This window comes from Phoca vitulina, unplaced genomic scaffold (genome assembly GCF_004348235.1).
Source record: "Phoca vitulina isolate PV1807 unplaced genomic scaffold, GSC_HSeal_1.0 scaffold6, whole genome shotgun sequence".
NCBI classification, from domain to species: Eukaryota; Metazoa; Chordata; class Mammalia; order Carnivora; family Phocidae; genus Phoca; species Phoca vitulina.
In genome coordinates this window covers 46,620,088-46,634,836 of record NW_022589709.1, presented here as the reverse complement: position 1 = coordinate 46,634,836, position 14,749 = coordinate 46,620,088, and the positions used below count along the sequence as shown (strand labels likewise).

General features: G+C 36.4%; 1 protein-coding gene across 8 annotated transcripts in view; it reads left to right on the top strand.

Moving 5' to 3' along the window:
* Nucleotides 1-14,749, top strand: part of ATG10 (autophagy related 10) — a 228,416-nt gene that overhangs the window by 54,905 nt on the left and 158,762 nt on the right. For all 8 annotated transcript variants that reach the window (XM_032404073.1, XM_032404071.1, XM_032404067.1 and 5 more), the window contains exon 3: nucleotides 3,056-3,163. In XM_032404073.1, coding sequence (XP_032259964.1) covers nucleotides 3,056-3,163 — 108 coding nt within the window. The remainder of the gene's footprint in view (nucleotides 1-3,055; nucleotides 3,164-14,749) is intronic.

Sequence of the window (14,749 nt, the reverse complement as noted above, 5' to 3'; positions counted from 1 at the left end):
GGCCATGTCCACACTGATAGGGGGAAGGGAATGATTCCTTAGAAGAAAATTGGCTACTGTTTCAGAAGAAGCGGAAATAGATACCCGGTGTAAAAAGCAACAGCAACAACTACAATCCCTACATATATCTTCTCAGTTTAAGCCAATATTAAAAGTCATTTATGTTGTCTAGATACAAAGATTTCAGTGGTTGAAGGCCCTCAGGTATGCTTTGCATTTGGATGATGCAGAGCTAGAATTTAAAACAATAATTCCATCTACAAAATGTATCGTATTGGGGTGCCTGGGTAGCTCAGTCAGTTGAGCGTGGGACTCTTGGTTTCTGCTTGGGTCATGTTCTGGATGTTGTGAGACTGAAACTCCCATGGGTTCCACTCTGGCACAGAGTCTGCTTGAGATTCTCTCCCTCCCCCTCTGCCCCTCCTCCTGCTCAAGCTCTTGTGCTCTCTCTCTCAAATAAATAAATAAAATAAGATACTTTTATTTTTTTTTTTTTAAAGATTTTATTTATTTGACAGAGAGACACAGCGAGAGAGGGAACACAAGCAGGGGGAGTGGGAGAGGGAGAAGCAGGCTTCCCGCCGAGCAGGGAGCCCGATGCAGGGCTCGATCCCAGGACCCTGGGATCATGACCTGAGCCGAAGGCAGACGCTTAATGGCTGAGCCACCCAGGCGCCCAAAATAAAATACTTTTAAAGGTGATAGTATTGGTTACCCGATAGCTTACGTTACAGGGAGGAAGGGTATTTAAATATTTAACAATCTGTGGGAGAGGCATCAACCAATCAGAATAAGTTGGGTCCAGCCAATAGAACTGGTACTGATCAGGACCAACCAGCAGGGTTCTTTGGTGAGTGCTGGTGGGATGTCAGCCCAGTTAACTGGGAGGCATTGTAAAGGTGCCACCAGAGTTCTTAGAAAATGTAGTTCCTGTATTAGTTTCCTAGAGCTACCATAAGAAAGTGCCATGAACTGAATGACTTAAAACAAATTTATTCTCTTCCAGTTCTGGAGGTTGGGAGTTGAAAATCAAGGTGTCTACAGGGCCATACAAGGTGTCTAAAGGCTCTAGAGAAGAACTTTTCTTTGCCTCTTCTAGCTTCTGGTGGGTGGTGGCCATTGTTGGCATTCTTTGTCTTATAGATGCACCACTTCAGTCTGTGCCTCTATCTTCCCCTGGCCTTCTCCCTTGTGTGTTTGTGTCTCTGTAGCCAAATTTTCCTCTTAAAAGGAAATTACTCATATTGGATTCAGGGTCTACCCTATTCCAGTATGACCTCATCTTCACTTTATTACATTTGCGTAGACCCTGTTTCCCAAATAAGGTCACATTCACAGGTTCCAGGGGGACATGAGTTGTGAAGGGACATTATTCAACCCAGTACAGTTACCTAAAATCCAATGCTCTTACATAGTTGGCATGACACAATTTTTTTAAAGATTTATTTATTAATTTTAGAGAAAGAGTGAGCAGGAGGGAGGGGCTGAGGGAGAGGGAGAGAGAGTCTTAAGCAGATTCCACGCTGAGCACAGAGCCTGACACAGGGCTTGGTCTCACCACCCCCGAGATCATGACCTGAGCCGAAACCAGGAGTCAGACGCTTAACTGACTGTGCCACCCAGGTGCCCTGGCATGACACGAATTAAAAAAAATAAATTCAATATTAAATCACTCACAAGCACTATAAAATTTTTCTTTTCTTATTGTGTAGTTAAAAACTGAATTTTTGAATCTTAGTAAAATTATTTAAGTGAGTTATGAATGGTTTTAGTTGGAATGCTATTCTGTACTTTTGTTACTGCATCAGATTAAATAATCACATTTCCTTAGTTATAACTATCTAAATTCTGTTAAAATTTGAGTGTTAGTGTGACAATTTCGTGGAGAATTAATAATATTCATTAATATGTGAGTATGTGTATGAGGAAGTATTATATTTTTATACATGACTTTATTGAATTCAACCAAGTTTTGCTTTTTAAAAAATGGAACTGACCACACTTAGATAAACATAAGTGTATTTAAGAGCAAGTATAGGAAAGAGGTGAGAAATACAACTGGTGAAAGGCTCGGAAATCATATCTTCTATGGAACATTTGAAAATGGTGCTAATTGTCTTCAAATCTATGAAGAATGGCTTTGTGGAAAAGAGTTTAGACTCTGGAGGGCAGAACTAAAACCAGTGAGTTAAGGTTAAAGAGAAACATTTCAGTGCAATGTAAGATAATATTTTCTCATTGAACTATGTACCATGTACCAAAATGGAGCTGGTGGTCATATAAAGGAGTAAAGCAAAGGTTCCTGGAAGTGCTTAGGCAGGTGCTGCACAGTTACCTCTGTGTGATATTGTAATGGAGATCTTGCCTTGAACAAGAAATTAAAATGGAAGGTCCCTTTTAGCTTCAAGATCTGTTGCAAGTCCTCTTTAAATCTCTCTTTCTATATAGGCCATGAAATCAATATTAATATGTGACAAAGTATTTCTATAAGTTTAAATGCTGCTTCTTTTTTTTTTTTTAAAGGTTTTTTTATTTATTCATTCGAGACACAGAGATACAGAGAGAGAGAGAGAATATGAGCAGGGGGAGAAGCAGAGGGAGGGGGAGAAGCAGGCCACCCGCTGAGCAGGGAGTCCGATGCGGGACTCAATCCCAGGACCCTGGGATCATGACCTGAGCCGACGGCAGACACTTAACCATCTGAGCACCCAGGCGCCCCAGTTTAAATGCTTCTTAACAGCTGCAAACCTGAGGTTTTGCTCCATGACTTACGTGCTATGAACTGCTCGGAAGAAAAAGGAGGGGGGATACCTAAGAGAAGGGGAAACATCATTAATAAGTAAGAAAGATAGGGGATTAAAACTGCTATTCAATGAGTACCTACTATGTGCAGGGTTTATCAGATGAGTTTCTTTATCCATATTATATCTCATATCATTTAATATACTTAGTTTTTTATTACTCAGTTTGAAATTTATGAGAAACCGTAGTTCTTAATATGATGAATTCTAAAAATAATTGGCATTTTCTTATGTATTCTTCATGTGGAACACAGGATTGTTCTGAAGGCTACATGTGCAAAACATATTTTCAAATTAAACCTGGGACAGTGGTGTCACATCTGGGAACATCTGCCCATGTACAGACATGTCTTCCCACGGAGGTAAGTGGTTTACTGTATCATATTCTCCTTTCCAGTCTTTGTGAAGTATAAATGAAGCAATTTAAATCTGTTAAATATATATTTGAAAAAAATGACTGGCATTGGATCCTGGGCCTGCTCTAGGGGGAGAATTGAACATCATTGGTTAGGGGGTATTTTCTTCTATAATATTGAAAGCAGGAATTGTGGTAAAGCTAAGATCCACTCTGAGTCAATACAGACTGTGGATCTGAAGACCACCAATGCCTTCCGTTGCCTGTTGATTTTTCTCCAGTGAAATCCTCCCAGGACAACACAGATCTGTCCCTCAGCTGATTAATACATGGCTGGAGACCTCTGCCTAGTCTGTCTGCCTTTAACTGTTTTCTCCTATGCCCTTTAAAATATGCTGGACCTGGGTCTTATTCCTTAGGGGACTTCAACCTTGACTTGAAAATCTTGGTAAATTAAATTTTAATAAGGTGATAATGGCTTAGTGGTTTTCTGGGATACTTTCAATTTTATTTTTATCAAAATGCAAATAGCCTTCTTGTATTGTTATTGTTAGTAAGGAAATTTTTAATATATCCATGGCAAAAGTAAACAATAAAGACATATATAAAGAGTAAAAAAACTCCCATATGTCCTTTAACTGGAGATAGCCACTTTTAATATTTTAGTAAATGTCCTTCCACACATTTTCTATTATATAGACACATACATATTTTTCTTTTTTTGCAATGAACAAGTCATATATCATGGAGATCTTTCCATGTCAGCAAATGTAGAATTCCATAGTTCTTTTTAAATGGCTTCATTGCATTCCATCCTATGGATATAATCACCATAATTTTGTAGAGCCCATTCTGAAGTAAAATACTTGAATTCTAAAATGGAATTGGTGGAGATCTAATTGTTTCAACACAAAGGAAGAAAATACTAATGCTTGGAATTCTGAGCATCCTGGTAAGTGGGAGAGGACACTTTTCTTGTGAAGGAAGAGCCTTTCTCAGGACCTGTTAAATCAGTCCCATTTGGCAATCCAGTATTAGCTCCCCCTCCATATATGACACTGGCCTAGAAGTAACTCTTGCCAATGTAATTCAGTTTTCAAGTTATTCTTGAGGGTATTGTGTTTGGTAATAAGCTAAGTGCCCCTGGGTGGCAACTCAAATCCTGGTTATTGTTTCATAGTTCAAATAGCCAACATCAAATCTGAGGCCAAGCATGTTAGGAAGCTTTTCAATTCATTATATATTAACTTAAAAAATGCACATGAAAATGGTGATTTAAAAGATGAATTACCAGTTTATGCCTAACAAGTTGGCAGAGATTGAAAAGCACTAAAAAGTGGTGTTGACAGTGTGAGGGAACTGACACTTTTTGGTTGATGTTTTAACTTCACACAGTATAAAGATGGGCACATACTATGAACAATTTATTCCAGTTCTAGGAATTAACCTCATAAAATAGAAATCTCTTCAACATTTTTCGTTTTAAACATTTTCTAAAAAATTTCAAACATGAAAAAGTTGCAAAAATTTTGAAGTCAATATCCATATACTCATCACCTAGATTCTACCATTAACATTTGCTGTGTTTGCTTTATTATATGTCTGTCCTTCTACTCATCTATCAGTACATCTTATTTTTTGATTTAATACTTTTACCTCGAAGTAGATTGCAGACAAATACTCATAGAATAATTAGAAATGTACACAGAGATTTACCTGCAAGTACATTCATCTCAACATTATTTATACTAGGAAGAAATGGGAACTACTGAAATGTATACAATAATGGATTGGTTAATTATGGCACATCTCTATGATGGCAGTTTTGATTCAGTAGGTCTGGAATAGGGCCTGAGAGTTTGCAGTTCTAACAAGTTCCCGAACACTACTGCTTCTGCTGGTCCAGGGATCACATTTTGAGAACCACTGCATTGCTCTATGATAGAATGCTTAGCATATTTGAGATGCTGTACAGCTGAGATAGTTAGTTAATATGATATATGACAGAGTCGATATTACAATAATCTTGGTGGGATGAAAGATGTCTCAGGTTGGGTTTGCCAGAAGCAGAGCCTGAAATGGAGTTGCCTGTTCAAGTGATTTGTTATGGATGAGCTCTTAGAAGAAAGAGAGTGACAAGCAGAATAAGACAAGGGATAAAAGCTAAGGAAGAATGTGGTCTCTGCTAGAAACGAACTTGGGTCTGATCCCATGGGAAGCTCTGGAGCACAAACTACACCCAGAATTAGTTCCACTTTGTGTCATTGGGATGGGTCTTTTGTACTCTGTGATAGTTACTGGCTTGTCATTCAGTCATTGGATGAAGTGGAGGTGCACATAATTTCCCAAGCCAGGTGACTCCAGTGTTACTGAGTAATTCTTCTGTGTGTTGTTATCAGCTAACAATCAAAACAGCTAAGTGGAGGTGGGTGCACTGGTCTGAAGGGGAGCTAGAATGGGCATCAACAGTGTCCACTACCAAAGAATAATGTGAAACCAACAAAACGGGATCTACAGGAAAATATATATTTAAGTTCTGTATTTATTTATTTATTTATTTATTTATTTATTTATTTATTTATTTAAATGGAGAGGCAGGCTCTCTTTTTTTTTAAGATTTTATTTATTTATTTGACAGAGAGAGAGAGAGAGAGATAGTGAGAGCAGGAACACAAGCTGGGGGAGTGGGAGAGGGAGAAGCAGGCTTCCCGCCAAGCAGGGAGCCCGATGCAGGGCTCAGTCCCAGGACCCTGGGATCATGACCTGAGCCAAAGACAGACGCTTAATGACTGAGCCACCAGGCGCCCCTAAGTTCTGTATTTAGATGCAAGGAGGGAGACAATGCTGTTTTGGAAAATGTGTTTATTTTTCAAAGAAATATTTCATAGAAGTATGCCATTATGTTAACATGTGTTTTAAATGAACTAATAAATATACTTTTATAAATTTTAGTTTTAACTGCTAATACAGTGAATGTCAATAGATAAACTCTATTAAACAGAAGCTCATTGGGATCTTCAATGAATTTTAAATGTGAAAACGGGTCCTGAGGCCAAAAAGTTTGAGAACCATTGATTTAGATCAAGGAAATATTACAATATTACATGTGAAGAACACTGATAACTAGAATATATAATAAACACACAAGTAAGAGTTGAAAAATCATAATAAATAGAATATTTATCATAAGTAGAATTCATTCATGATGAGAAGCATCCCAGGGGCCATAGGTAGGCTTGCATACATTGCTATGAGGAATATTTGGGGGCTCTGGAGATGTTAAACTGGAAGTGAAGACCTAGGAAAGTTGGTTGTCTTCAGATACCTAGAAGCCTGTTCTGTGGAAGAGAGAATAATAAGTTTACTTTGTTTTTGAGGATAAAACCAGTTTGTGTTTGGAAATTATTCTAGATAATTCTCTCTAATGTTTAGTGTTGCCTACAGTGAAGTTGGTCACCTTGCAAAGTTGTATGCTGCCTCCCCTTTCATGATGATGTTCATCAACAGAGTGAATACAGTGAGTGGTCATTTACTGAAATGCTTGGATGCTTAAAACACAAGGCAGATGATGAGTGAGTGAAGTGGAATGATGGGAAGTGCAGTGGAGAAGTGGAGAAAGCACAACTCATCCAATAGGGCAGCAGACATGCAGCTCCATGAGGATTTTAAAGATGAGGCACAGGTCTGGATTTTTGTGCATTGGCTTAATTAAAACAAAACAAAACAAAAGCTGTGGAGGTCATGTAGACTATACTTATGGGCTGCAGATTGTCCTTAGGCCACCACCCTGTAACCCAGCCTCTATTATTAAAGAAAGGAGTCCTGCATTGTATAGAAGACTAACCTAGGGGACCTCTGAATTCTCTTTCGAATTTAAAGCCCAAAAAGTTCCATATCTCTGCATTTCCAATTTAAAGATATTCTGCTAATAGTTGTTTCAGTTTTGTTTTTTTTAAATTTGGCCATGTATAATGTGGGAAATCAGCTCACTTCCTTGTTCTAACCAGAATCAGCCTTCTTGATTTTAGAAAGATGGCTGGATTCATGATTTTTATGACTGTAATATTATCTACAATGGTATGTAATAATTACAGGATATTTATTTATTTATTTATTTATTTTTAATTATTTATTTTTAAAAGATTTTATTTATTCACTTGAGAGAGAGAGTGCGCATGCACAAGCAGGGGGAGCAGCAAGCAGAAGGAGAGGGAGAAGCAGTCTCCCCGCTGAGCCAGGAGCCCAAAGCAGGGCTCGATCCCAGGACTCTGGGATCATGACCTGAGCTGAAGGCAGACGCTTAACCGACTGAGCCACCCAGACACCCTGATCACAGGGTTTTTAAAATCGAAGCAAAATATAATGGAATATATAAGTGAAGTAATTTGTAAGAATCATAATCTATACCTTCTTTGAATTTTTAACATAGAATTCAAAATGACAGTTAATGAGATGATATTCAGAAATCTACTAAATTTATTGGGGTATTCTTTAGTACTGGTTTGGGGGAACAGGAATTCTTATAGTTTAATCATATTAGATAACACATTTATTGAGAGTAGTTAATAAGATTTGCTTGTGACATTTCTGAGTTAGTGAAATTACAACCAAGACTCTGGCAGTTTTTGGACAAGATATTTTCTTTAGCAGTGACTGAAAGAAATCCATTGCCTCAATTTAAAATCTTTGATATGAATGACTATTTTCACCAGGACCCAATGTAATCAACTCTGGTCCTTGAAATATCTTATGTAACACTTATTTCCGTAAATGTATATTGGTATAATACTTCACTTTATCACCTTATGATTTTTTGGATTTACCTGAATACTTTTCTTAGATAAATTAAGATTTGATCATTTATTTAACAATAGTAAAAACATTTAATAATTGGTCTGCTTTAACAAATATGAGTTTATTGTGAAAGTCCTTATTGAAGCCTTACTTATATAAATTAAATAATAATTTAAGAATGGAAGTGGGAATACAAGCCGTTTATCTCAATTAGACAAATATTTGATGAAAATTTGTCATTATTAACCTTTAAAATGATATGTGTATATTATTGCAAAATAACTGCTAAACTTTAAAAATATTTTGTAAGATTCTAGATGAACTCATTGGCTAATAAAGACTGCAGTGACTAGTGTGGAGAAACAAGGTGATAGTTTTCTATCATGTATAGCATTAAACCACTCTTAATAAAAGGAAACAGTGAGATGAATATTCAACATGAGTATTGACTGTTAATAATCAGTAGTAAAAATGATTAGTGCATGCTTAGAAGAGGAAAATATCTGAGAAATTCTCTCCTATAGAAAGAATTGTCTGGCTGACATTGCTTTGCATTTTCGTTTTATCTCTGACTTCTTCATTTATGAAATTCTGAATCATTTTCATAGAATGGAGATGCCCAGATTTTGCCCTTTAATTAATTCATTTCAGATACCTATATATATTTTAAGTTGGTCAATTATTTTTTGTATTATTGAAGTTTGGATTCTTCTAAAGTTAGATTGCTAAAGTTCCATTTCTGCCTCTTGAAGAGGTATCAGAGATGGGTGTGGAGCGTATTTTATTTATTCATTTACTATCTTCATTACTTTAGAGCCTCAGGTTGTACCTTCAGATTACATTTTTTAAAACTATGAAAATGATAGAGTCATAAAAATAGCAATAGTATGCTACTGGAAAAAGGATTTTTTGTCCTAGGGCCTTGTAGTTCGCTAACTGGCACTTTCCTTAGTCCAGGGCAGGTAGAATATTATAGAGAGCCCCCACAAAAACAACCTATCATAAATTCCCTGAAGCATAAAGCCGAGAATCAGTAACTGGTGATGATCTCAATTGCCAAAAGAACATATTCAAGAGAATGATGATCTTCTGAGGTAACCAGGTCTTCAGATATACTCATTTGCCCTAAGGATTTTATTAAGTGGCTTCGAGGATGAGTTCTATTTTGTATGTCCAAAATAGACTATGTCAGAATATTGTAGAGTTTTTTTTGTTTTTGTTTTTGTTTTTTTAGTAATGGAATAAATGACAAGCCACAGTTCTCAGTTAGTGTTAACACTTTCTCTGTAAAGCAACTGCTATTTTTAGACTAAAGTATAAACATGTTGGTAAATGTAAATGATGAGTAATAAGCATGATTTTCCCCAATATTTGAAATGTAATTATTAAAGCATTGTTAAAATGCCAGAAGTCTTTTATATTTAATGTGTGTAGACGCAAATGGAAGCATGTATAGTAGTCACTCAGTATTTATTGCTATGATGAATCTAATGTTGATAGATAAATGGGTTTTAAAAGAAAATAACTATTAATACAGCAGACCCAATCCCACTTCTGTGTTTTTCTTGAGGTATTTTGAAAAAGTTAAAAGACAAAGCAAATCTTTGTTTTATTTAATTTAGGGTGTAAATATATGCCATAGAGTAATGTGGTATTTGAGAGTGGAGAGTATAGGACATTCTCAAAACCAATCAGGACTGATTAGGATTTGCAACTCTAATAAAATTGTGGATTATTGCACTAGATATAGTATTTTTATGCAAATTATATTTCTTTACCATATGACAGAAGTGTTAACTTATTCTTAGAACTCATCAGAAACTACATATAAAGATGTAGCACTAAAACTGTTTGATGTAATGAAATCTTAGTGGTATTAAAGCAACTTAGTGTTCTTTTGTGAAGCCAGGGAATCTTACAGGGAAATGTTTCACATTCTCCTGACTCTTCTTTTTTCTCTAGGCCCTTGGTACCTGAATAAATATCACTTTGCAAAATTCAAAGAGTGTATTAGGTTCATTGAGAACCTATAACCTAAATGGCTTCTTAAGGTTACTTCTACGTTTGAAATTCTCTGTGCTCTGTTCTCCTTGGCAGAGCAAAGAGAGAATCTGTTTTCTTTGAGAGAAATCAAGTTGAATCAATTCAGGTAGATAACTAATTCCTTTTCTATTTATCAAGCTAGTAAAAAAGCTTTCATAAAGGCACCTAATATATTCATTGTATTTTAACTCAGCAGCACATCAAAGTTTTCTTTATGTATAGTTCTAATATTGAGGGTTTTTTTAAAATCAAAAGATTATTTCTAGCCATAGATGTGTACTTGAGAGAATATTGAACTGGTATTTCTGTATAAAAATCCTGACAGGCTTTCAATGTGGAATGCTTATGTTCAGTTGTAAAGGTCTAACAAGAACCAATTGTTTCTGAGGAAGGACACTTAATGTATTACTTTAATTGTTCTAATTACATGTTCCTCCCATTTCTTTTAATGAGTTTGAGATGCTTTTCATGAAATAGCTTAAAAATATATACTTAATGGATTGATAGAGAGTTTCAAACTTTATGTGGGTCTTTTTTCATGGAGAATTTCTGAGCAGGATATCTTGATTTTATAATTGAATCTAAAATAAATGAAAGTGAAACCATTATTTTGTATTTCTTTCTCCGCCTTTGATTTTTTTTTTTTTTTTTGAAGCCAGTGGAAACGCCATGTGTGTAAAGGGATACATTGTCTAAATCTTAGTTAAATTGAAAAGGTTAATTTAAAAAAAATATTTTCTGGAGTGAAAGAAATATGCATTAGCATAATTTCCTATGCAGGGCTCAAAAACAGTGTTGTCATATACTCTAAAGAAATTGAATGTTACAATGGAAATGTGTGATCTCATGGTGAACTATAATCTTCAGATGTTTGGAGGGTTGTTTTCTAGGTAGCTTGAATGAAATTAGTTGCTTGTATGGATTTTTTTAACTGTCAGATAAAGATGAACTATTGTATAGAATATTATTTTGCTACAGAACCATTGCTTAGAACTAGGGACATACATGTAGATTGCTACTTATTAATAGGACTCTATAGCCCCCAATATTTCTTCCACTAATACCTGAAGTGCCTACTATTAAAGGGCCTTTATTAAAAATGTAGATGGATTATTTTGTAGGGAGAGAACAAAACAGTTTCAAACTGGATTAGTGGTTCCGAACCCTACTATGGATCTGGTTAGATTATTCTGATCACCACTGTGTTCTTAGAAGCATCTAGCCCAGTGCCTGGCATATAAATGCCAAAAACTAATATAGTCTATATTTTGATTTTTGTGGATTGAACTATCTAGAATTTCCTGTCTCCTAATATACTGCCAACTTAACTAAAAGTCAGCAATGTTAGAATAAATATTTTATCATTATTAACTTATTGTCTATTTATTAAGTGGTACTTAGAGAATGAAATGCCAGGAATATTTGTTAAAGTTTATTTCTGAATTTCTGTGCCTAAGGGTGAATAATAGTCTTACTTTAAAGTTGGACTGTGTTAAAGGTTTTCAAAGTGAAAAGCTAAGGGGAAAAAACTCTTAAGAGTAAGGCGTCAAAGTGTTTTTAATAGTTATTGTTTTTGATTGCGTAAATGGGGTATGGGAACTTCAATTACGTTTTTCCGTATGGTGCTTGCAGATTTACTGTTTTAGAGGTATTCTTTGCTCTTAGCACATTATTAGTCTTTTGTATGTGTGCTAAGCATTGAGAAGTCACATCTGGTTCTAGCTGACCCCAAAGAGTACAGGTTTGTTTCAGCTATAGCTTAGAATGGGTTGGAAGGAGTAGGAAGGCTGTCAAGCTGGCAGTGTTACATAGAGAACATCCAGGTGGGTGCCTGAAGAATGCCTTCTTTGGTGGGTGGGTCAGAGGGTACAGCAGCCTGACTCATTAAATGTGGTCTCTACACTCTCGTTGCTTGTCCCTCACTTATTTTGAAGGAAAAGAAAAGTAGTTGTGATCTGAAAGTGATGCCTCTTGGATGAGATAGTTAACATGACCACTGACTAATTGGAAGTGACACGATTAATGCTTTTTTCCCAGTAATTATTTATGAAATAGTTCACCCTCACCCTCCCTTTGGGTTTGTTAGATGTGAAACAACAGGGAAAAAATATATGATGATCTCAAACTATGAAATTCTCCTGTTTATAAACCTCCTTATTTTCAACTATATTACACTTTTCTCCCTCTGAATGTACACTCTGCTCTGTACACTCTTTTTGTCTCAAGACCCTCAAAGATAGCAGTCCCTTTTTTTATTTCTCTTGCCTTCTTTCTTAGTCTTGACCTTGCCGTCTCAGTGATGCCCACAACACCTAAGTTCCATGGTCGCATACCTTTATGCCATCCTTAGGTTGCCACTTCTTAGTCCTCTTCTATAATCCTGTCTCACCTCTTTGCTTCACGACCTGATTTCTTGAATAAGTAATCTATAATACCTTCCTTCTTGTCACTCCTTTCAACTTCAACTCTTTTTCTCTTGACTTCTATCAAAATCAAGCTATGGAAATTGATTTCTTCTAAGTTACTAGTTACCTTGTAATCACCATGTCTAGTGTGACCACGTTGCAACATTTGACGTGATTGACTAAGCCCTTTCTTCTTAAATTCTCTCTCCTTTTTGCCTCTGTGACACTGGTGACAAAGGATTATTTTTATTCTCTCTAACAGGTTATTTTCACTATTATTCTGTGGTTAATATCTTCCCTAAATCAGAGTCCATGGGGGAGTATTGAAGGTCACCTCATGCAAACAAAGATGAATCCAGAGGACAAGGGTGGGGCTGGAAATGAGAAACCATATCAGTAGTCATGACTGTAGAGCTAATCAGGATCTTGGGCAATTACCTCAAATAAAGCTGAAGTGCCCATAGCCTTTCAGTTTGACAGCTGGCATTCTGACAAGTCAGCTTGATTTAAAAACACATGGTTGGAATCTGGCAGTGAGAAACTTGAGGGCTGGGATTCCATCTGTCCCTCTGTCCCTCTGGCTGCCTTATGAACCCATCGACCAATCTCTGTTTCTATGCTGACTCTCAATACTTAGGAAAGAGGCTGTACCATATGCTGGACATTCTTGAAGTATGATTCTAACTTCCAAAAATGTTTTTCCAAATCATACGCGTTTGGTGACACAAGGTGTTGGAATTAACCTGCCAGGAGGAGTCTAGTATCTTTTTTTTTTTTTTTTTTTTTTTACCACTTATTACATCTTGGGTTCTTGGGAATGGCTGTAGGAGATCTACATGGTGGTAAGTATAGAAGGTAGTGGTGGGAAGCAAGAGGGGCTCTGCACTAAAAGTAATTTTGGATGGAACGTGGGAGTGTTAAGACTTTAGATTGGTTTGAGAAGTAGTTAGAGTTTTTAGCATGGTTTGTTTAAATCTCCCCTTCTGAGGAGTAGTAGGCTGTCCATGTTAGGGCATTAATCAGGTTGTTGGTGTGTTGTTAGGTTCCTGAATCTGGGATTTCCATTCAAGTTAGTAAGGAGTACTGAGAATCAGAGAGACAGACCAAGTCAGAACCTATTAAGGAAAGCTGAGATTGAAATACCAGGAAGTGCAGTACAAACATTGACACCCTCCCCCGCAAAGTGAAGGGAATGATGGTGTCACAGGTTTGAAATTAGGCAGAGAGGAGACTACAGTGAGGTTAGGTGGTGAAAAAAGGGAGGAGGACCTGAGTGACCGCCGCAACCAATTTGGAGTGTGCTGGATCTTCTTTGCATTTCATGGATGAATGGTTTTGAGTGTATCAGACAAGTTTAAGGAGTTAGGTAGAGTGGAGAGGTAGTGTGAATATGTGGGAAGGAGAATCAGATGAGGTCTATAATTTGAATGCTTTCTCTTAGCTCTCCTTGTTTTAGTCTCTTGCTTATTTGAGGGTATCTGGTGAGTCTTTCTGGATGTTCTACAGCTGTTGCAGGTATTGGTTGGTAGCTGGGGTTATTTATAGCTTGCTCAGAGGTGATGAGAAGCAGCTGAGTGGAAGCTGTGGTGTCTAGTGTTATCTCCCCTAATCAACTGCTGGCTCCTTGAGTCCAGGATTTATAGCTTACTTATTTTATAGCACTTTCTCAGGGACTCATTTTGAATGAGGGGCATACCAGAAGTATTATAAAGACAATCTATAGAAAGTTTTATTCTATAGAAAAGCTTTTTGTGAAAATATGCAATATGGCATTATTGCTGTATGATAGGCATTTTATGAAATAATGAAGAAAAAACCAAGAATATACTTGTCTGAAATCTGTTGTTTATAGAAGCTCCAAGGTATATTAACATGAAATTTCAATTGCCATTTATCCCAACGGACGAAAAATGTCCTATTTGACAGAAGATCTTTTTTTTTTTTTTTACATATGATTGGTAGTTTAGTGTTCTTTTTAAAAATAATAAACAAATGAATGTTTCAGGAAACCTGTGATAGATTGAATCAGGTGGAACTGATTTAATGTTATGGATAATTACATAATTAGTGCTGTAAAAAATAAACCATACTATCTACTTGATGGACTGGAGCTGCTGTGAAGGAGGTGTGTAATTATACAATCAGCATCCTCCTCCTATGCTGATTCTAGGTAATCCTTTTTCTGTCTTGTCTGAGAAGGGACTTCCTGTCTTGTGTTTCCTGATGTTATTTAAGTGAACAAAGCTGAACATTGAATAGTTTCCAGTCCCTTGATAAGTCTCTCCATGTTCTGTTTCTATGTGAGAGTATCCTCTGAGACCAGTGGCATTCCAACTTTTTGATATAAACCC